Raw genomic sequence first — 24,640 nt, forward strand, 5'->3', positions numbered from 1 at the left:
AGAGGTCACCTTTACTTACGTTTTTTTCTTGAAAGCCCCATAGTGTTCATCCTAACACGTTACGAAGCCAGGTGACCTAATTGTGGTCATGTCAATGTTTCCTGATCATCTTTAATTCATTCTCCATACATTCTCATCGTCACGATTAGCATAGATCAGAACAAATGAGACGAAAATATTCAAAATTTAAATTATGTTTACTTGCACATACAGGTGTCAGAAATTCATTTATCTAGAAAGCCAAGACTGGCATTAACTACAACCATTCCTTTAGGTAGACAACAGATAACAATGTTGTTTTCCTCGGCGCGAGGAAGTCTTGCTAAAAAAAAACTAAGTTGGCAGCAGTAGAACGTACCAAACTGACATTCGCTGAAAGTGCGGAATTCTGTCGTCTGCTCACGGCACAAACGTCAGACTGACCCGAAAATTATGGGGGTGGGGGGTTCTAGCCCTTTTCACCTCAATTGCAAAATAAATAAATAAATTTAGAAAAAAGCGATGAAGAATTGACAACAGGGCTCGAGCACTATTCGTTGGATTTTCGCGATGTCCCATGATTGGTAGTTCTTTCTGGAGGTGTGTGCATAAATCAGGGGTTGAAAAAATACAAACAAATAAAAAAACGAAATGAACAAAAATCTAGATGGATGACATCTGGTGGGTGGGAGGAGAACGTCTAAGACATAATTATCGTATTGATGGCCGGTAACAACACTTTTGAAAACGTCACGCCACTGGCAAGTAAAGAAGCGGCCTGGAGGGACATTGAACCACTCTCCATGACATAGCCCCCTCCTTTTTTTTCTTTTTTACATATTTAAGCAACTAATGGAAATTATCGCACTTTTGTGCCTACCCTGTTAGGAACTCTACGCTTCGCCACTGTCTTTGAGCAATAAGAGTTGAACTCTGAAGATGCAAATGGTTGGCCATTGTCAGTTACATAGGTTTTCGGATATCCAAAGCATGAAGAAAATTCATGTAAATGACCAATCATGGTGTCAAATTGCATATTCTTCATTCTCCATACAGATATCCAATGAGAATAAGCGTCAACCAGCAACAGGAAATTCATGTCTGAGAAATGGAAGAAATCAAGATGAACACGCTCAAAAGGCTGCGACGCAATAGGCCACGTTTCGAATGCGGTACCCGGTACGTTGGGCCTGTTATTGTATCGCAAACATGTGTCACACAAAGACGTAACCCTCTCAATATCTTCGTTCATCGTGTTCCAGAAGAACGATGAACGAGCTATTTCCTTCATTTTGCATGTTCCCTGGTGGAATTTGTGCAACAGAGATAGGACACTTTGGATACAAGATTCAGGTACGACCAGTCTTTCGCCCACGAAAATACATCCCTTCTGTATGTGGACATCATATCGCCTGTCGAATATTTTTCTGAGAGGATGACCTTTTGTTCTCCCGATGAATTGTGGCCATCTCCCTTGAACATATTCGAAGACTTTAGAAAGCTCAGGATCACGTTGTGATTCCAGCGAAATGCACGTCAACACCGAAGATTCAATAAGATTAAGGACAACCGGCTCAGCTGTCAACTGACATGCGAAATCATCATAATAATCATGAACTGGATCGTCTGCAACACAAATTCTAGACAGTGTATCAGCCAACTCAATATGAGGCATGTAAACAGTTTTGAAGTCATATTCTTTCAATACTAACTACCATCTGTTGATTCTGCTGATGGCTAAAAGAGGCAGGTTACGTCTAGGATCCAGCAGGTGAGATAAAGGTTTCGAGTCGGTGAACACAACAAAATGTCGTCCAATGAGATACTTATGAAAGTATTTGACTCCACGGACTAATTCAAGTGATTCCCTTTCTAATTGAGTGTAGTTCCTTTCCGCAGCGGATAAAGTACCGGCCATACACATGATAGGCTTTAGGACTCCGTTTATCTTGTGCATTATGGCTGCTCCCGTAGAGGTAGGAGATGCATCCGACATCAGGTATAAGTCTTTGTAAGAATCATATACAGTACATACTGAGTCCTTAGATAGCAGATCCTTGACATCCTGGAATTCCTTCTGATGAACATCTGTCCATGACCAGCGTACCCCATTCTTCAACAAATCATATAAATTGGCAACACAGTCAGCTAGGTTTGGCAGGTACGAAGCGTAATATGTGACCATACCGAGAAATGACTTCAATTTGCTTACACTGAATTATTTTATCAATGTTTTCTTTCAGAGGACGAATTCCCTCCTGTGAAAGAGAATGTCCCAGATACTTCACACTTTGCACAAAGAACACAGACTTTTGTTCATTTATGCGGACGCCATAATCGGAGAAAAGATTCAGCACCTTTCGTGCGTTATCATTGCACTCCTCAAGAGTAACTCCTCCTACCAAAATGTCGTCTTGGAAAATGGAAACCTTGTCTACACCCATCAATATCTGCTCCATCGTGGCTTGGAAAATGGCACTGGCAGAGTTTACTCCGAAGGGAAGCTTCAACTGTCTGAATAACCCGAATTCCGTGTTGAAGACAAGGACCTTCTGAGCCTGTAGAGATAGGCGTAACTGAAGGTAAGCCCTTCGAAGGTCAAATGAAACGAACCAGCTGCAACCAACCATCTTGTTGAAAAGGTCCTCTATTTTAGGCAACGGATGTCCCATCTTCCTAAGTTGCGGATTTACAGTGTTCTTGTAGGACACACATAGCCTTAATTCACCGTTTTTCTTACGAACAACAAGAGAAGAAGCCCACGATGATGATTTGATCGGTTCAATGACTCCGTCACTAACCAACTTCTGTAATTCATCCTTGACTGGTTCCTTAAGCGAGTACGGTACGTCGTAATATCTCTTGAACACTGGTGTAGCATCGTCTTTCAATGGCAAGTCTATCTCGAAGCGCTTGATCGACTTGGACATGTCACCATCAAAAGGTATAGGAAAATCTTTCCTTAGATTCGCAACCAGTTCCTTTATTGCTGATGATTCAACAGTAGTTGCAACCATCTGAGGAACATGTGAAACAAAAATGTTTCGCCATTCAGGCATGAAAATGCCAATCCAAGACAAACCCATAATCGCACGATTCAATTTTGTCTTTACAACAATCATGTCTAAGTTATGTTTCATTCCTTGAAATACAACTTCAACGTTAACTTTTCCTAAAACACCAAGATTATTACCATTTGCTGCTTTCAAGATGATAGGAAAATTGTGTATAGTGCAACCTCGCAATGAAGACTCAAATTGTCTACTGTCAATTAAAGTATAAACAGAACCTGTATCCACTAGGAATGGAATCTTAGAATTGTTGACCTGTAAGTCGATAAACAACGATCCCTGTGTATACCAAACAGATTCACTTTCTTTAGTAACGAAAGTAGTGAAAATTTCTGGACACTGAGCGTTACATTGGATACCAGCGGCGCTGTAATCAACAAATTCGCTCTTAGATTTTTCTTCTTGAATATCTGCAAATTTGTGATCTATGGGAATGCACGGCACATTAAAATCTGAATAATCAATGGATGATTCTCGGATTATATGTTTGAAATTGCTGTGATTGTTAGGTACAATCGTAGGTTTTGAATTAGCTGGAACATTGATAGATCTTTCATTGATACGTGTGTTAAGCACAATGTTTGTGCTAGAAACCAATTTGTTTTTGTTAGAATTGTTATATTCTCTCTTCTTGCAGGCTGTTAAGAAATGATTTTTCTTTTTACAATATCTGCAAGTAGCCCCGAAAGCTGGGCATTTCCCGTTAGGATGAAAAGAATTACAATTATCACACGGTTCACCAGAATCATTGTTTGATTTGTTACCAATATTCCTTGTATCAGCTCTATTTTGTCTGATGTTCATTCGAAGATTGTCCTTGTACCTGTTTTGGATTTGCGAAGTGAATTCAGTCGGGGTTTCAGAATGTTCCACAGTATTCTTTGAGCGACTTTGGTTAACAATTCTCTCATTTAATTCTAGCTCGTTGAGATACATGGCCGTATCTATTGCCTTTTTCAAGGTCAAACCAGGATCTGATAACAGTCTATTTCTAACGCGCACAATTCTCATACCAAGAATAAATACGTCGCGACACATTGAATCAATGAGATCACCAAAATCGCATTTAGAGGCTTGCTCTATGATTTGCACAATAAAATCAGGAATGCTTTTATTATCATTCTGTTTAATAAGAAAAAACTTATGGCTTTCAAATACGAGATTCTTCTTGGGCTCATAATGGCGGATTAATGTTTGTTGAATTTGAGCAAGACTGAGCTCTGATATTGATTTAGGTTGTATGAGATTGTATAAATCAGCATACGTTCTGTGCCCTATTTCTGCTAATAGAATATGTTTAGCCTTATCATCGGGAATGTCAGAAGCTTTGCAGAAATGCTCGAATCCATGGAAGTATTGTTTAATACTTTCCTGCTCCCTGCAGAATTCAGAAAATTGTGACAACTTTTGCATTGTGTACAGAGATTCTTACCTCCAACAGACAGCTTGAAGAACAATCACAAGAAATATGTAAAATTACGAGAAGTAAGTATCAGATGAAGTTTCCAAGATCCTCGTCGCCATTGTTGAGTTTTGGGTTCTTTCAGTTCTTCCGTAATCCAGAAAATGGAGTTAAGAATAAGACAGTATTTGTAACACAAACAAAAGTGTATAATTCCGTAACACAGTAATAGAACAAGTACAACAACTTACATATCGGTATAATAGAAAGAAATCTCGTCAACGAGAATGGCTATGACTTTTTAGACATACATGACAGGAACAATACACAGACTGATAACGAACAACATTTAATAACCAGGTCTGGCGTTCAAGTTCAATCGGCATACGACAGTAGTGTGATACTTTGTCGGGTGGCGATATTCGACAAAAATAGTATGTATCAATAGAACATATTTTTTCCCATGTTCCTTCAGTTTGCCCAACAAAATGCCTTACTATCAGACGGCGCCACCCGCTCTTATCCCCTCCATCTGTTGACAAGTCCCCTTACTACTCCCATACGGACAAGAAAAAATGATAATTCAATGCATTTGCCACGTAATATTTAGAGGCTAAACTAAACCTTTACTCCCCCGATGATACCATATGGTATCATCAGAGTAAGGTCGTACTGCCCCGATAATACCATAATGGTATCACCGTGCTGATTACGAAATGAATGTGCTTTTTGGACCTTCGTACTCTTATGTTTGGGTGGAAACTCTGACGCAGGTCTGGAGCAAGCCTGGGAAATTCATATTGATGACCAACCTCCCCCCCCCCCTCCGCAACATATCCATCCCACATTTCCGAACAGACTTTCACATTTTGGCTCATTAAACTTTTATGGCACCTAGGAACATGAAAGATGTTTCAACCTCTTTGGAAACGTCCATTCTTTGGAGAGAATACTAACGTTTGCGCCTTCTCCCCAAAATAGCGGAAGAAGAGGGGCAAACTCCAGATTTGTTTTTTTTTCTTTGAAATTCGGTGGTCGAGCCCCCCAAACCCTTCCTCGGTTCGGCGTTCTGTATTGTACACGGTTGCATGCTCTGATGTTTTAGCTGTAAAACAAAACTTATCCGAAGTAGATTGCTCCGATAGTGCCAAAGTTGTAACAATTTTCCTCCAAAAATGCAAATTAACCTATTTTTCGTAAAAAAAAAACAATATCACATTTTGGCTTATTATTCAACTTGTATGGCACCCAAGAACATGAAATATGTTTCATTCTCTTGTGAAATGTCCATTCTTTGAAAAGAATACTAAAGTTTGCGCCTTATCCGCAAAATAGTGGGAGAAGAGGGGGCAAAGTCCAGATTCTTATTTTTTTCCATTGAAATTCGGAGGTCGCGACCCGCAAACACTCCTTCCTCGGTTCGACGTTCTGAGTTGTACACGGTTGCATGCTATGATGTTTTAGCTGAAAAACAAAACTTATCCGAAGTAGATTGCTCACATAGTGTCAGAGTTATAACAATTTTCCTCCAAAAATGCAAATTACCTATTTTCGTAAAAAAAAATAATAATCATATTTTGGCTTATTATTCAACTTCTATGACACCGAAGAACATAAAATATGTTGAGAAATGTCCATTCTTTGAAAAGAATACTAAAGTTTGCGCCTTATCCCCAAAATAGTGGGAGAAGAGGGGCCAAACTCGTATTTTCTTTCTATCTTTGAAATTCGGGGGACGTGCCCCCAAGCCCCCTTCCTCGGTCCGGCGTTCTGAATTGTGCACGGTTGCATGCTCTGATGTTATAGCTCAAAAACAAAACTTATCCGAAGTAGATTGCTCGCATAGTACCCGAGTTATAACAATTTTCATCCAAAAATGCAAATTACCTATTTTTCGTAAAAAAAAAAAAAAAAAAAAAAAAAAAAAAAAAAAAAAGCCTTATTATTCAACTTGTATGGCACACAAGAACATGAAATATGTTTCATTCTCTTGAGAAATGTCCATTCTTTGAAAAGAATACTAAAGTTCGCGAGCTTTCCCCAAAATAGCGAGGCAAGAAGGGGAAACTACAGATTTTTACATTTCTTTTCCATTGAAATTCGGGGGTCGTGCCCCCAAGCCCCCTTCCTCGGTCCGGCGTTCTGAATTATACACGGTTGCATGCTCTGATGTTATAGCTGAAAAACAAAACTTATCCGAAGTAGATTGCTCCCATAGTGCCCGAGGTATAACAATTTTCCTCCAAAAATGCAAATTACCTATTTTTCGTAAAAAAATATACCAGGTGATCCGTTTGAGATGTCAGAAAAGTAAACCGTTGTGTACAATAGGTTAATGTACGTATCTCTGAGCAGTTTGTTGTAATATAGGCAGAAAGGATGTAAGTTTTGAGTGAGGTCAGGTTTACAGAATTCAGCCATGTAGCTGTACTAGTGTGCATATAACACTCGAAAATTTCACATCCTATACGAGACCTTGTGCGCTGTTGTGGCGTGACCACTATCTATGGGTGCGTTCCGAAAGTCTTAACGAAACGAACCCCTTCAACGAAAATAACTGGGCTCGTGAATCTGGTGAAACCAGTTATTTTACGGACTTATGGGACACTCTAGGCGAAAGCGCAGGTGCAGCGTTTTGTTTAGAGAAAGTTTCCGCATGGCGTCAGCGGAAGGAATGTCCTTATGGCAAAAATAAACTCTATTATGGCCACTGTTACTCATTTTAATCACATTCTAAGAACGGTCAAGGCATACTTATCTTGTGCATGTTGCTTCATATCGCTATCTGTTAAAATTATAATACATTTTCCGAACTACTGCAGTTTGAATCCATCAGCACGCGCTTTGTCTGCAAGGAGCAGACGATTTTCACGGAACAAACCAGCATCCTGGCCCGTGCGTTTGGTGAATCTCGTTCTTGCACGAAACGCACGGAATGCGACTTTTGGGACAGCATAATGAAACTCACGAAACGCACGGAAGCACTTATGGAACGGTCAGTTACCATAACTCGTTTAACGCGTTAAACTCGTGCGACTTTCGGAACGGGCCCTTTATCTACCATGAACGCTAGCGCCACGCGGCTGAAGTCTGTAAACCTGCCCTTACTCAAAACTTACATCCTTTCTGCATATATTACAACAAACTGCTCAGAGATTCGTACATTAACCTATTGTACACAACGGTTTACTTTTCTGACATCTCAAACGGATCACCCGATATATATATATATATATATATATCACATTTTGGCTTATTATTCAACTTGTATGGCACCCAAGAACATGAAATACGTTTCATTCTCTTGAGAAATGTCCATTCTTTAAAAATAATACTAAAGTTCTCGCCTTCTCTCCAAAATAGCGGGAGATAAAGGGGCAAACACCAGATTTTTATGTTTTTTCCATTCAGATTCGGGGGACGTGCCCCCCCCCCCAAGTCCCCCTTCCTCGGTCCGGTGTTCTGAATTGTACACGGTTGCATGAGCTGATGTTTTAGCTGAAAAACAGAAGTTATCCGAAGTAGATTGCTCCCATAGTGGCTGAGTTATAACAACTTTCCTCCAAAGAGTGTTCGAATTTAAAATTCCCGCCGAGAAGCCCGGGCGAGAGAAATTTCTCTCTCTCTCTCTCTCCTCCTCCTGCCATCACTGGTTTCTGGCGCCGTGGTTGTGTTGCGCATAAAAGGGGCCTAAAAGTTGAGGCCGAAACTTGCGAACGAGATTTCCTGTTCCCGTGCAGAGTTCCATAACGATATCTTTAAATAAAATAATTAAAAAAAAAATCAATGAAGACGAAATTCCCTGACATTTCCCCGACTTTTTTGACACCTCAAATTCCCTGACTTTTCCCGGTTTTCCAGGTCTGTCGCCACCCTGTAATTATATGTATAGGCTATATATGAAAAGAGATTTAGAAAAAAATGTTGGTGGATTTAAGAACTGAAATAAGTTCCGACGTCCCTGTCCTTTTTTCAATAAATATTCAATTCTTTATCTATTCGACATTAATTTCCTTGTTTTATACAAACTTGGCGATGTTAAGTACATGCCAACTAGATAATAAATATATATCCAGGGGTGGGCATAAGTAGGTATACAGTAATGAGACAGTAGGGATACAGTATATAGTGTAGTGCAGTATAAACTTAACTAAATTCCACTATAGTATATTTTTATGAACAAACATTTAACACTGAAGATTACATTTAAGATAGTAATAGTAATGTTTCAAAATCCAGATTTGTTGGTCTTTAGTTAAATTCCCAGCCATCACGACACAAGAAACTGAAAAGAATGAAAAAATAACAATTAGTAAACAAAAGACAAACTGAGCAAAGCTGGGAAACTTAATAAGGTAAATTTTCCTGTAGCCACAAACATATGGTCAAAATACTCATCTCAATCCACCTAATATACCTATTATAGAACTGTATACCTACTTATGCCCACCCCTGTATACTGTTATATTTATATTCCTATACCATATTTTTAAGTATTCATGTAATAATAAAAATGCAATATTAATAAATTTACATATTTAATTTAATTATTTTAACATCATAATCTTTCACTGTTTCCTGCCTCTGGCTGGCTTGACATAGAAGTCAACCCACTCCATTTTTCCTGGTCTTCCACCACTCCTCTCTCTCTCTCCACGGTGTTCCAATCTTGTCCTCTTCTCCTAACACTCTCCACTCTCTGCTCTTTCCACCAACATCTTGGCCTTATTCCTTGCCATCCTCTTCATGTGTTTTATTTCTGGGAGACTTTGGTTCGGAATCTCCCTTCCGGCGAAATATATTTCTAGATACATGCCTGAATGCAAACTCAAGTTTTGCACTGAAATCCATTACATATTTTAAATGTACTCCCATTTCTTCATGTAATATAGAATGCAGTTTCGAAAGTTTGGTAATCCATTGTTTGGGTAACAGAAAATCAAACACATTTTGGATTTGAATTTTTCATTACAAGGAATGTCATGTAGGCCTAATGTATTTAATATCAAAAACTTTTTGTTATGTATAAATCCGTTCCCTGGTCATATGCAAGAAATTTACAATGGTTAGATTCAACTAACCCTTCTTCAGAAAAATTTAAGTTTTCAGAATCATCATTATTGAAGCATGGTTTAAAATGAAAATAAGGAGCTGCAGTGATATAGTTGTCATCTGACAGTCACAAAGGAAACCTGGATTTGAATCTCTGGTGTGAGTGATCTATGGTCGGAAATTTTCCGGGCTTGTCCCTGCAGAAGTGGTTCTGGGGCTCACCCAGCCTCACCTAAATAGGGGGTTAAGGTGGCCGGAGCGTGGTGCTGAACATATCACCTAAAACATGATGGCATGGTGCAAAGTGTACAGGAAACTTTACCTTACAATGAAAATAGAAGATGTAGCATGTTCTTGTGGATACAAGAAATGTTCTTTTACTTTCTTATTGTGCTTCCAGTAATAAGACTGCAAGCTTCCACTGAGAGTTGGAACCATTCTGCTATTTCTGACAAACTGAACATTTGATATTCTCTTCATTTCAGGCCTGTACAATGCCTCCAAACATCGATGGAGCAGACATCCCTATTTCTAGTGGTGTGAGAAAGTATCCGAGCTTCCGTGATGAGAATGTGAAGTCTGCCCATGTGTGGCTGAAAGGAAAACGTGCAGACGATGGTGCAGAAGGTTTGTGGAGAATCCACAACTCCCTCTACGATTTTTCAGACTTTATCAATCGACATCCAGGTGGGGCCGACTGGCTGTCGCTTACGGAGGGCACGGACATCACTGAGGCATTCGAGGCTCACCACATCCGAACGGGTCCCGAGAACATGCTCAAGAAGTTCTACATCCGTGAAGCGACAACGCCGAGGAATTCCCCATTCACCTTTCACGAGAATGGCTTCTACAGGACGCTGAAGAAAAGAGTCAGAGAAACGCTGAAGGAAACGGGATCGACGTGCAGAAGCCGCCTTCTGCAAGATGGCCTCGTCGCATCTTTCTTCACCGTCACTGCTCTCGCTGCTTCAACAGGCTCGTACATTCTTGGTTTCGTAGCTGGAGTCTTGTTGGCTATGTCCATCATCTGCGCACATAACTTTTTCCACCAAAAGGACAGCTGGCGGATGCACTATTTCGACCTTAGCCTCTACTCTTCTCTCGAATGGAGGATCTCGCATGCGCTCAGCCATCACTTGTACACAAACACAATCCTCGATCTCGAGATATCAATTTTTGAACCTTTCTTGGAATATCTACCAAAACCCACCAAGACGACGACACAGAGATATCTTCCGTGGTTGTACAGTCCTCTCATGTGGGCTATCGCGTTTCATTTTGATCTGCTTCGGAGAATCACGCAAATCTACTCCGGGGAGATCAAATTCCTAAAAGCGAACCTGATTTCCATCATTCCCCTTTCCTTAATTTGGTACATCTCTGGAGACTTCCTCCAGTCCTTCTTCCTTTGGAACTGGATACAGTTGTCCGGAAGCTTTTATTTTCATTTGATCGGCATAAACGCTGCCCACCATCATCCCAACATCTTCCACGATGGTGATGCAGCGAGGACTGATGCTGACTGGGGGCTTCGTCAGCTGGATGCAGTCAGGGATAGGGTTGAGATCGAAGGCTCCCTCTTCCTCGTATTGACTAATTTTGGATCACATTCCCTACATCACATGTTCCCAACCGTTGACCATTCACGACTCTCAAGGCTCCTGCCTATCTTGAAGCAAACATGCATGGAGTTTGGTTACGACTATAGGTACACAACAATTTGGGATCTTGTATGTGGTCAATTTCGACAACTTGCCAACAACACGCCGAATCGTATTCCTCCAGATGCTGCCAAAAGGAACAAATAGGATCCTCCATTGTCTAAAAAATTAAATATGCATGCCAGTTTTCTCAATTCCCTCGTATCATATGTTCTTTCTACCACACAAGTTTTTAATACATGTTCATAAGAAAACACTGCTCTTATGGGAAATATTACATCAAATATGAAGAAAGTTTACACATTGTTCATGTATCTATCTTTTTTTCTCTTGCCTGTTTTACTGCAATGAAGTACAAAAAAAGACCGATATCGATCAGATATAAAATTCCAAATGGTCCTTGAAGACCTGAATGGATCATTGACATTCTTACTAAATGAGTGTTTCAAGGTGACTGCAGTGAAAAAGAAGTTGCATATTTAGCAATTTACTTTTTTCAAAACTAGGGCATGGAGATTATCCATAAAAATTATAACAAAATGGCAGAATTTTGCACTAAATTATACTCCCTCTGTCCCATAATTATTATCCGATACACCTTTGGTTGTTGTCTCATAATAATTGCCCAATATTCAAACTGTGACATTGGTGTATACAGAAGAAGAACATAAAACAAGGGAATGAGTCATACAACTTTACTAATAAAGGACCAGTACAAATTGGGCTTTCCATCTGCCTCTTCGTCTATCATTCCTGTACTACCATTTTGGCATACCGAACTATAATTATGGGACAGAGGGAGTAAGATATTTATAGATATATCGGATCGGTAAAATAATCGGTAATGTTACCGATATTCCTATATTGGCCGATACAAATAGAGTACCGACTAATCTGTCCCACCCTTATTATACACTGTTATTCCTTATTGAATTATGGTTCCCACTAGAACTAAGTGCTAAATCATTGCACAATTATTTGAGTAAATAGCTACATTCTTGACATTTAAAGTGTTCATTCACTTCCAAATTTCTATTTCTTATTATTCAACATGTGATAGTAGATAGTATCAAATAACTATTAACTTTTCTGTGCATCCAGTGAAAATTAAAGAAACTTAAAAGGACTATTACCATTTACTTTTAAGCAATGTCAAAATATTTTCATGTGTGCCAATAAAATCATTAATTTGTTATATGTTTTGTCTGTTTTGTGTATTTTGGCTAATAGCTAATCTATTGTTAATAGACTGTTGCGCAACAGCCCATGAAGTGCCTAGGCATACCTATCTATTGTTCCTGGTGATATTAATGAAAATCCCTTCTGACTTTTGTCGTAGTTTGAGTCAACAAATATGAAATATACAATACAAGTGTATATTCTACTCTATTGGTTCTGATGATATAATGAGCAACGTACTGTTTATAAATATACTGTGAATAACAATAAAGTATTATATTTTAAAGTTTGAATTTATTGAGGATATAACATGATTCGCCGCAATGCACTTTCCATTGCCCCAAAATAGACTGATTGACTTTGGTTATTTTATTTTGCTTTTCTACCACCTTTGGCTAATTGCGACAAGGTGGATGAGAGATGAAATTGATGATGGGACACTCACAACAAATACCCATGTGAAGGCTGGAATTCGAACCCAGGACCCCTGGGGTTGTAGTGCACTGTGCCATTAGGGGTGGATGATATCGGTAATTTGATATATCAAGAAAATATCGTCACAGATACAATATTTTTTCTGTATCGTGATATCAGTGATATATCATCTCCATGATATATATCACCAAATATTGTGATGATATATCACAGATACGATATATATCACCAAAATATCATGACAATAGATTGCCAACACAATATATATTGCCAAAATATCATGACGATATATCATCTAGTTTTTATGGCCTGGATGATATTTTTTCAACGATATATCGCCCAACACTAGTGCCAACCAATGCCCAAAACACCTCTGGTAGCTTGTCATGGACAAGGAAACAATCATGAGATCAAATTGAAAGCTCACGTACGGTATCTCAGGAAAGTAAGGAATACTGAAGGGCAATAAAAAATAACATTTTTTTCTAGGCAATTCCTGTATTTACATCTGCGTATAAGAACAAGAAAAAGCCAAACATTAACAGATTGATATAAAAGGTAACAAATATGTACAAGTTTAAACATCCTCACTTACATGTATTCTCAGCATAATGCTTGCTCCAATCTGGCTACACTCTCTTCCAGCTGCCACCATTTTGGAGAGAAGACATGTCGAAGGGCTTGGACTCATGTAACTTTAACTTTGGAAGGAGCAATTGTTGCAAGGGCTGAGCTGATACTGATGTATCTGTACTGGCTAATACCAGTGGCATTTGTATCAGAAAGTATCAGTTCGATTTTATTTACTGATACTGGCAGATAGAGCCAGTGTATTTTCGGAACAGCTATGAGGTTTTCTTATGCACAAGCTGGAAGCGAGTTGCACAAAGCTTTCTACAGCGGTGGGGGAGGAGAAACAAGTGATGTTAGCACACATTGTGCAGTGTTGCAAATAAACGAAGGAACGGCGGCTGACAGTGACACAAAGCAGACATCTGACTAGAAAGGCACACGCAAAACAATTTAATTTAATAAACTTACCTTGTGTATTGTAATGCCGCAAATGTCATGATGAAACAAAGTTATTTTATTCCAACTGCTCAATGCCATCAAGTTCGGAATCCGAATCTGTCATGTCGCACGAATCCTCACCGGCACTTGAAACAGAATCGTCTGCACTGCTACTGCTGTCAAAAACACGGAAAGCGAGACGTTCAATTTCCTGTTCCAGCAAACCTTCCAAACGAATGTATTCTTCCTCAGCCTTTTTGACATTGCCGCAACACGGCTCCCATTCCTTCTCGCCAATTTCGGCAAACGCTTCATTGCACAGTTCCCAGACGTCATTCAATTTGAAGGTGACATTACGATTGGCAACCTTTTGTTTACATATCCCCCAAATTTTCTCAACTGGGTTCAAGTCGGGATGATATGCGGGCAAACGAAGGACAGTGTGACCATGCTCACTCATTATTTCATCTATAACGTAAGACTTTGTTTTTGGTTTGTGTAGTTTTATGAGACTGTACAGTTCAGGTTTAAACATATCATTAGTAAAAGGTATCCCGTTTTTCAATAACCAGTCTTGCATTTCACTTTCTCTACTATTAGAGGATTGGCTTCTTTCTTTCTGGACATTGTGATACGATGCACTGTCAATTACTAATACTGAATTTGGTGATAAACTTCATATTAACATTTCCCGTATCAATAGCGTGTAATTGTTGGAATTCATTTCTGTATGATAATCACCAGTTTTTTTGACTAGACATGAACATCAAAAGGGCATTCGGGATAAAGCCATTGTGGGTGCCTGCATGAACAATAATCAGGCGTTGCCCTTTTAATACTGGAGATTTTAGGCCCTGTGTGAGAGCTGTGGATGTATGTTTCGTCGGAATAAATAATAGGATGCTCTGCCCTTCGATATCTACAAATTGCACGCAGATAACTTATTCTCGCATTGCAAATATAATTTCTTTCAATAGGTATGCACCTATTACTCTGCACTTTCTTCCACCTGAAACAGAGTTTTCTAAAAATCTTTAACAAACTAGACGCCTGCCCTTTAAACCCTATCAAAGTCTTTAATTTAGCGAGCACAGATTTTACTGTAGACACTTGTTTGTCTGTGGTATAAATTCGTTTATTGTCCTTCGAACAACGCACATATCAAAATCGTCAATTTTTGTACATGTTCGCGGTCGGTTTTTATTGGTGTGCTATATGACGAGGATGTTCCCGCATTAACCTGTGAACATTCCTTTTTCATTGATTTTATTGTATTTACAGACACCAGTCACAGCACAAACATGGTCCATCACTTTCTTCAGAGGAAACTTCAGATCCTTTTGGTCAGCTTCCTCCTGCATAAATTTCAATACGTTCATGACAACTTCACGCGCTTGTCCTTTAAGTGTCCTACGATATATTTTGGTGTGTGTAGGAGGGATATTCTTCATGTGAAACGTAATTCAAAATAGCACTTCTACCCTGTCTTCAACAAATGATTGTAGAAACCATCAATGGCCCGGCAAGAATGCGAAACTCAAATACCCAATCCTATCACCTCAACTTTACACGCACAAGTGATTTCTGAGCATTCTTTCTGTGCAACTTGCTACGTCGTCGCATTCAAGAGTGGAATTTTAGGCTCGCTGACTAGTGAAGTGAAAGATCTCATAGCTGTTCCGAAAATACGCTGGCTCTACTTTTTTGCCGTGTTGCAAGATATGCCTTGCAGCACTTTCACATAGTCAAATTATTTGGGAAGTTATGCAAACTTATTTTGCACCAAAATTGTGTGAAAAACTGCAATTCTTGAATATTTTAAAGCAAAACTCTGGTAAATTGATGCTTATAATTGGTGTTGAATGCTCACCCACTAATATTTTGAATGACTCAATTGTTACAATTTTCAACCATTGGTATGGGAATTGTAAAGGGTATCGGCATCAGTTCACAGTGGTATCGGCTCAGCCCTAATTGTTACTGTTGTAAATGAACTTTAAAAATGTTCAAGTAGGATTCTGAACATTCCAGAATCATAGGGAGATTTCACACCAAAGCGACAAGCAACATGTGTTGTTTGAGGATTTCACCAATCGAATGCAGGCTTCAGCAGCCTGTCATGCGCTATGGTGTGCAATGTTGCTGTTGATTGGCTCATTCCCAAGGGACACGTGTTGCCTGTCGCTTCGGTTAGAATTCTCCCATAGAACATTATTTCACATGAAAACATCCAGTATCAGTGATGCCTTTTATTTACTTGGTGGCTGTTAATTACAGAAGTTGACTGCCTTCTTTGTCTAAGGTGCCTGGAAAACATGCCATAATGTCAACTTTTTTAAACTATTGTGTGACCTACATTGATTGATTGATAAACTTTGTTTATTTTATTTCACTTTTCTGCCACTTTCGTTAATCGTGAAGATGAGGATGGGTGATGATATGGAATTGGTGAAGAGACACTCACAAAGAACACCATACCCAAGCAGGGATTCAAACATGGGACTTGAGTCAGTAAATAAAAAGCATTACAGATACTACAATTTTTTCTGTGATATTTGGGCAATGTCATACACCACTTTTTTGACTATGAAGCCAGAAATCTTGGCGACAAGCCTGAGTATCACCGCACAATAGTGAAGTACGTTGAAAATATTTCTTCTCTTTGCGCTATGTCCTGCACTGACACTAATACCACAATGCGCCTGGACTCCAATGCTAGGCCGGATGTATAAAATATATTTGGCAGAAACTTCAAGAGATGAACAGGAAACTCCTTGGGAACATCATATTCTTGGTATGCCACGTTGCATGGGAATTCTGCAGGAGAAGTAAATTGTATTAATTTTCCCTATGATTTATTTTGTATCAATACAAGATATGTCCTCATTTGCAAGTCTGATTTACAAAGGTTTTATAATTGTGCAAACTACTCTTTCAAACTCACTATTCTAGTATTGCATAGGTGAATTTTAATTTCAAAGGAGCACTGCCTTTAAGACACCATAACCTTTGTAAATGAAGGCAGCAGTCCTCCGAAACTAATCAGATAACCAATAAAAAATTGCAATGTGGAAGTACGGAACTTCACCTGTGCAATCAAAAGTACGTTGTTTAATCTGAATTAGTTACACTTCATGATTGCATATTAACTTTTCATTTATCTACTTGAATCTTAAATAAAAACTTTTAATTTGAAGACATTTAAGTCACTTATAGTGCAGAAAATATCAAGAATTAATAAAAAAAAGTAATAATTCCTAATCACAGGCTGTGAATTATGCAGGTCAGGTCCAAACTTCGGAAAATTATTTCTCTACTTTTTGTAACAGCCGAGAAATTCTAAATGTACAATGCCGACATACGGCTGCGCGTACCTCACTTCCAATAGCGAAACATCGATGAGGCAGTCTACACTTCAATAGAGCATTCTGTATAATTGGAGGGGGGGGGGGCTTTAGCCACAAATTTTAGCCAGAATCTAGTGATTATTCACCAATTACTAATGACACATTTCTTGGGCTCAATACCTGCTGGAGGCACTTTGAACAGTGTTTTGGATCTAAATTTAAACTGTAGATTCAGTCCTGATTAGCATATCTGCACATAAAGTGGACTTAAAACAACAATTCAATCACCTGAAAGGTGATGTAAAAAAAAACAAAAAGCAATCACAGTGTCCAAAAGTCACATACAATGATTCTTGGAACAAACATATCCTGTTTGAGCACTTTTCCTTGGGACAGAAAGGACCCACTTAGGCATTTGCGAGATAACCTTAGTAAGCAGAATTTACCCATTTCATTTTATTTTTATTTATTTCTCTCTGTCTGAGCATCCACTTACTTAACACACAACAAAATATTTCTAATCAGCTAATATTGCTAAGTTAGGACAAAAAACACAATACAAATATTACCTTTGTTCTGGTTATTTACATATTGCCCTATGTTCATAGGATTAACACAGTGACTAGTCAACCACGACACATCAGCTGCAGCAGTTGATCCCAAGAAATCTCTTCCAGTACATGACCTGAAAAGAAAAAATGAACATTATTGTAACATTACACTCGAAAGTACTGAACACCAATTCCTTTCCTGCAGGTCTTTCAAACAACAAAAATACCGGATACTGAGTGTTATCACAGTCTGGGTTCAATGTGAAGTATGCAAAAAGCTGTAATGTTTATCAGGTTAAGGTTGTGAGGCAGGCCTCTGCTTCTTTTTTTCTTTCTTTATAAAGAATCAACATTGCTCCAATCACTTAAATTAACATTTAGCTGCCTGAGCTCTTGCGCACCTGTATTCTCGTTCATGCCAGCACATTTTCAAGCATGCACTTTTCAAACTTGCCACGAAGTAAAAAAAAATCGTTAACTCAAGAACTAATTGTCGTAGACAGATGAAATTTATTTTATTTTCTTTCTTAAAGAGAGGGCTTTTAGAGGAGGAAAATTTTATACATTGTGTATCCCAATAACTAGTGTTAAATGAAGAAGAAGAAGAAAGTTGAATTTTCTTTAAAAAGTTGGAAAATGGCATGCCCCTGTACCCGACCTCAATAGATAGATGTGAATGAAATAAATGCAGTATGTATCGGTGGTACATTCCTACAACCATGTAAAGTTTTATTGAAATCAGACTGATACTTCTTGAGTAAAAAAAAATATCCTTATATGAATTAAATTTGGAGGCAAGCACAACGAAAGACCACTCTATAAGAATATGTCATGCACTTTGAAAGAAAGAGGAAATTGCTGGGTTCGAAAATTTTGCGTAATTACGGAAAATTTTGAATTTGGTCCTTTGCCCCCGCTTCCTCCTGGACCCTTAATTTTCAGATGTTACTTAAAATGTTGCTTTTTACTCATTCTTACATCTAGAATTTAAATTGTTCAAAAAGATGCAATAGTTCAGCAGTTATAGCCTTTTATATTCAATTTTTCATTTTAGTAACGAAAGGAAAACAAAGGGAATGTTCAAATGGCACTTGTTAATAACAGTAACAATTGATGTATTATTTTGTAATTACAGTATATAATACCTTTATACATAAGCCAATGAACAAAAAGGTTTCCAAGAAATGACGTGTTAATTACTGATGTGTGCTAATATGTGGTCGGGGCAAATTTCGACAAATGGACCTTTGCCCCAGCATCTCCTCTGAATACTTAATTGTCGGATGTATCTTAAAATGTTGCTTCTTACCCATTCTTCCTTTTAGAATTTATTTTTTTCAAAAAGATGCAGCACTTTTAGAAATCTATCCCATAGTAATATGGCAGTAACAAAGGGGAACAAAGGACTTTTTCCAACTTCGGCTGTTAATAGTAGTAACAATGGATGTATTATTTTGTAATTCCAGTATGTCATACCATCGTATGTATACTAAAGAACAAAAAGACAGAACTGAAATATCGTGTGTAGTTTTTGAGAAATTGCATGCTAATTTCTGCCTCGTGCTGCTGGTCGAAAAATCGACCATCTGGCGATAAGGGGTTCACATGTGGTGGTCCAAATTTTGACCATCAGGCGGCTAAAGATTAATCTACTGACTTTAGTGCAAATTTCCAATACATACTAATAAATCATGAAGTGTAATATACTTATAACATCTCAATAACAGCTGCTTACAGGTAAGACTAAGAATCGATACTTTTCATTATAGTACGTTCACAAAATGTATCTGTATATTCACACACACCCAAAATTCCCTCAAGGCCCAATTCATGGTCATTTTGGCTCCGAATTTACCTTTACACTCTCCTAAATACAAAATTACATCCCCCAGTTGGAAAATTCTGCATCAAATCCTGCTCTAAGTGTTTAAAATACATGAAAACGCCAACAATATCTTCAACCAGAATAACATAGGTCTTCCTCAGTTCATTAAAAGCATGAAAGTTTTGTCTTTTAAACTTCCTTCATCTGATGTACACAGAGTTTTTATCAGCTTGTCCTGAAGAGTGGGGTGTTCTGGGTAAAGCTGTCAACCTTTTCATGCACTTTTATTCAGTATAGGCATACTTAAAGGAGAGGTTCCCTTTTGCCCTTGTTGCTTGTAATCACATGTTAATTTAGGGTAACCCTACAGATCCTTCCTCTCCCCAAAATAATATGTTTTGTTTGTTAATTTGAGCTCTTGTTATGAGTACAATTTACACATAGAAGGCTAATTGGGACCAGTTTTACAGCTTAAAGTGGGATTGGAACCAATATGTGCCTCCACCAGGTATCGAACCCAGGACCCCTTGATTACAGGGCAATGACGTTACCACTATGCCATCAGGGAGGCTTCAAAATATTGTAAATAGGTAATCACCAGGAACGGAATTGTATGTGAATACATATGTATGAAGCTGAAATCAGTTATATTTTGTATCTTTGCGCATCATGGCATATAGACTAAAACAATTCAGTTTTTATTTTCCATATTTGTACATATACCGTACATTTGTACATTGGTTTGGGCTCATATTTGACATATTATAATTATTTTTACATATTATTTCCATATTTCAGAACATTTCTCAACATATACTCCATATTCACGCAATAACTACATGTCCCCGGTGTCCAAAAGAGTTGGGTGCAAATAACTGACAAACTTGAAATACACTTCCATTACTTCTTGTGATGTTGAATGCAGTTTTAGTCAATATAAATCCATCTTAAGAAGCAACAGAAGGAAATTCACTTTCGAACACTTACAACAAAATGTTATTATTCATTGTTTTGGAAAAAAGAAAATGAAAACACTTCAGTATTCTTTTACAATTAATGCCAATGTAAGCATACTGTACTTTATGCAGCTTGTGTATGTATTGTATTATTAAAAAGGTAAACTTTTACAATTTTAAGTTCATATTTAACTCCATATTTTGGTGACATTAACTAAATATATATTTACATAATTCACACATTTTAACTACATATAAATCTTTTTCCTGGTAATTACCATACATACAACATCTCTCTTTCAAGTACATAAAACCTCATTTTCCACATTCTGTCAGAACACTGCAGGTACGTTTTATGAATTTCATTATGAAAGAGAAATGAAAATACTGACAATACAAGAGAACTTTTTCTCCACTCTCTTACTACTGATAAACAATTAAATATTTCTACTGATTTTTACAGATGTGCATATTATGTCACTTACTTCCATAATTTTGCCCTTTTGAATGCAAAGTTCGGCTGACCTCTATAGCAGAGTAATTAGCACAGCAGGGATCTCATGTTTGAATCCCAGCCTGATAATAGGTGTTCTTTGTGATTGTCTCCTAATCTATTTCATCATATCATCACTTGTCCTCATCATCGTGATTAGCGAAAAGTGGCTACTAGGTGTGCCGGTTAATAATTCTAAATTTCGTCGCTGGATGGCGATGCAAGCAAGGGTTGGTGCACAGTCTCAACTGTTACATCAGTGTGTTGCCTGTCAAAATGCCGCGGATGTGCAACCGAGTGTGAGTGATCGTGATATTGGGTTTGTGTGGGGAACATGTTGACACAGGAGCATGTGTGGCACGTCCTAATTTTCTTGTTCAATCAAAAGAAAAATGCAAGTGAAAGTCATTGTATCCTTGTGGAAACATACGGTGACAATGTCCTAACGCAAGACGCATGTGTGCGTTGGTTTCGACGATTCAAAAGTTGTGATTTCGACTTGAAAGACAAAGATTGCCCGGGCCAGCCGAAAAAATTCCAAGATGCCGAATTGGAAGCACTGTTGGACGAACGCAACAACAACTGGCAGAGAAGTTAAATGTTGGTCCCCAAACCATATCTGATCGTCTTCATGCCATGGGAAAGATCCAGAAGGCAGGGAAATGGGTCCCACATCATCTGAACAACAGACAAATGGAAAAGCGAAAAATGGTGTGTGAAGTGTTGCTTTCTCGGCATGAAAGAAAGTCTTTCTTGCATCGGATAGTGACTGGGGATGAAAAATGGATCTACTTCGAGAACCCAAAATGCAAAAAGTCATGGGTTGACCCAGGACAACCTTCAACATTGACTGCAAAACCGAATCGCTTATGAAAGAAGACAAAGCTGTGCATTTGGTGGGATCAGAAGGGTGTGGTGTACCATGAGCTTCTGAAACCAGGTGAAACAGTGAATGCAGTTCGCTACCGTCAACAACTCATCAATTTGAACCATCCATTGATCGAAAAGCACCCAGATTGGGCGACAAGACACGGAAAAGTGATTTTGCAGCATGACAATGCCTCATCACACACAGCGAAAGGCATCAAACACACCATTTCTGCACTTGACTGGGAATTCTTGCCCCACCTGCCATACTCACCAGACTTAGCCCCTTTGGACTACCACTTGTTTTCATCGATGTCTCACTCACTTTCCCAGCAACACTTCAACAATTACGAAAATGTCGAACAATGGCTTGCTGACTGGATCACCTCAAAATGTGAAGGATTTCTCTGGAAGGGCATCCACAATTTGATGGACAGATGGACACAATGTATACCTAGCGATGGTGCATACTTTGAATAAAGCATTTGTTACATTTCTCCCCAGATACACTTGTTTTCTTTCAGATCAATTAAGAATTATTAACAGGCACACCTGGTAAATAACAAAAAAATAAAATAAAATACAAAGTTTAACTTTATAAGGCAACATCCATGAGAGACTTTCGACCATGTACATTTGTTTGAGTGCAATGTGTGAACTCAGTGCCTGCTATTTTAAATCAAACTGGTGCGCTACTGCTTGTCAGTGGATAGAAAGAACAATAACTGTTAACTTTACACAGCTCTTGTTGTGCAAGGTGGATAGTTGAATACTGACAATTTATAATTTTTCACCTACCTGCCTATCCTTTGTTACTACTGTTAACAATGGGTCATATTAATAAATATAGGCAACACTCATAAGCACACACTCTGACAGTAGTGTGGGGTGTAAGGAAGACACTAAAAAATGTCAACCGCTTTTCCATGAAGCAGACCCTTGACCATAGGCAAGCACAGACCTTCTGATTAAGGGGGAGGGGGAAGCCTTGATGAAAGTTCAGCTGGAGAAAGAAAAACCTCATTCCATCTCACTGTCTTATTGTATTGATGGGTACTAAACAGGGGCGTATATAGTGTGTGTGTCCGAAAATCACACTATTAGAAGAATTCCAGCTTCAGTGGCACAAAGGTTCTCTGTTCCCCTCCCCCTTTATTTTCCTTCTAATTCACATATTTAATAAACATGATTTCGTAAGCAGATTCAAAACAACTACACATAATTTATTCATTTCCAATGTGTGACCAATTTATTCTGCGACCACATAGGTGTAACACAGCTAGGCTATTGAATAAAATGTGTGAGTCTTAATAACAAGTAATTTGCTGGAGAACAAAGTGAGATAGTCCAATTACATGCAAAATAAACCCGATGTAGGTGCCTGGAACTTTCGTCGGCTTGAATATACTTTATTTATTAAGGAGAATAATATTGTTTAATAACGGTAATAAGATTTATCTGCACTAAATTCCCAAGTGGTAGTATTAGGAAGGGCAACTGCACCTTTGCACATGCTTATGCCCTTGACTGCATTTTGCAGACTAACGAGGCTCTGGTGCCTGGACCTGCAGGCAGGATAATCATCTGTAGGAATTACGAGGCGCATCCAGAAAGTAAGTTTCCCTATTTGTTTTTAAAAAACAACAACACAGTTTCAGGAAACCATTTATTGGCAACAGGTACAGCAAAGGTTCAGCTATTTTTCAACATAGCAACCATCAGAATTGAGACACTTGTCGTATCGTGGTATCAACTTTTGGATCCCACTATCGTAGAACTCTGCCGCCTGTGAATGGAACCAGCGTGTGACAGACGTCTTCAGCTCTTCGTCATTGCCAAAACGCTCACCGGAGGACAGAAATTTATTGAGGTGCAAGAAAACGTGAAAATCGCTGGGAGACAGATCAAGACTGTAAGGTGCATGATCAAACAACGCCCAGCCAATTCCGTCAAAACAGCTGCTGTGCGCCAAGCCATATGTGGATGAGCATTGTCATGGAGGAGCACAACACCTGCAGTAAGCATGCCACGCCTCTTGTTTTGAATGGCACGTCGCAATTTCCTTAGTGTTTCACAGTAATGGTCAGCGTTCACCGTTTCACCTCTGGGGAGGAAGTCAATGAGCAAAATGCCCTTCCTGTCCCAAAACACGGTGCACATCATTTTCTGTACCGACAGTGTCTGTTTGAATTTCTTCTTGACCGGAGATCCACTATGCCGCCAATGCATTGACTGCTGCTTGGTTTCCGGGGTGAAGTGCGAAATCCACGTCTCATCGCCCGTGACGATCCTGTCGAGGAAATCATCGCCGTCATCATGGTACTGTTGCAGGAATGTCAGTGCTGCTCCTGAACGTTTCATTTTGTGTTCAGGTGTCAGGTTTTTCGGCACCCACCTGGCACACAATTTTTTGAACAGCAGGCGCTGTGTGACAATCTCATGCAACACGGATCGCGATACCTGCAGAAAAAGGCTACTCAACTCCGTAATCGTGAAGCGACGGTTCTCTACGATGCACTGCCGCAACAGCTCAACCAGATCATCAGCGATGAGGGACGGACGCCCACTGCGCTCTTCAACATGGACACTTTGATGACCTTCCAAAAACTGCCGACACCAGCGACGCACCATCTGCTTACTCATAATGTTCGGCCTATAGACCTCACAGAGCTGACGATGAATGTCAATTGGCGCAATGCTTTGTGCATTCAGGAACTTTATCACCGACCGAACCTCGCATGTGGCGGGAGAAGGAATACGAGCTTCCATTTCGGACCACTGCTGCCTCGCTACTGGCGCCGGGCGGGATCT

At 39.0% G+C, this 24,640-nt stretch overlaps 2 protein-coding genes across 3 annotated transcripts in view; one reads left to right on the top strand and one right to left on the bottom strand.

Annotated features, from left to right (window-relative positions):
* The window catches only part of LOC145996586 (cytochrome b5-related protein-like), an 83,756-nt gene extending 71,396 nt beyond the window's left edge, over positions 1-12,360 (top strand). For both annotated transcript variants that reach the window (XM_083133123.1, XM_083133121.1), the window contains exon 2: positions 9,990-12,360. In XM_083133123.1, coding sequence (XP_082989249.1) covers positions 9,999-11,312 — 1,314 coding nt within the window. In that variant the 5' untranslated portion in view covers positions 9,990-9,998 and the 3' untranslated portion in view covers positions 11,313-12,360. The remainder of the gene's footprint in view (positions 1-9,989) is intronic.
* A 905-nt stretch (positions 12,361-13,265) lies between these two features.
* LOC145996587 (SET domain-containing protein 9-like) overlaps positions 13,266-24,640 on the bottom strand; it is a 79,943-nt gene continuing 68,568 nt past the window's right edge. Inside the window, exons 6-7 of the mRNA XM_083133124.1 lie at positions 17,707-17,822; positions 13,266-16,607 (exon numbers count right to left, since the gene is read on the bottom strand). Coding sequence (XP_082989250.1) covers positions 16,411-16,607; positions 17,707-17,822 — 313 coding nt within the window. The 3' untranslated portion in view covers positions 13,266-16,410. The remainder of the gene's footprint in view (positions 16,608-17,706; positions 17,823-24,640) is intronic.

Source organism: Lepisma saccharinum, chromosome 12 (genome assembly GCF_977018435.1).
Source record: "Lepisma saccharinum chromosome 12, izLepSacc3.1, whole genome shotgun sequence".
NCBI classification, from domain to species: domain Eukaryota; kingdom Metazoa; phylum Arthropoda; class Insecta; order Zygentoma; family Lepismatidae; genus Lepisma; species Lepisma saccharinum.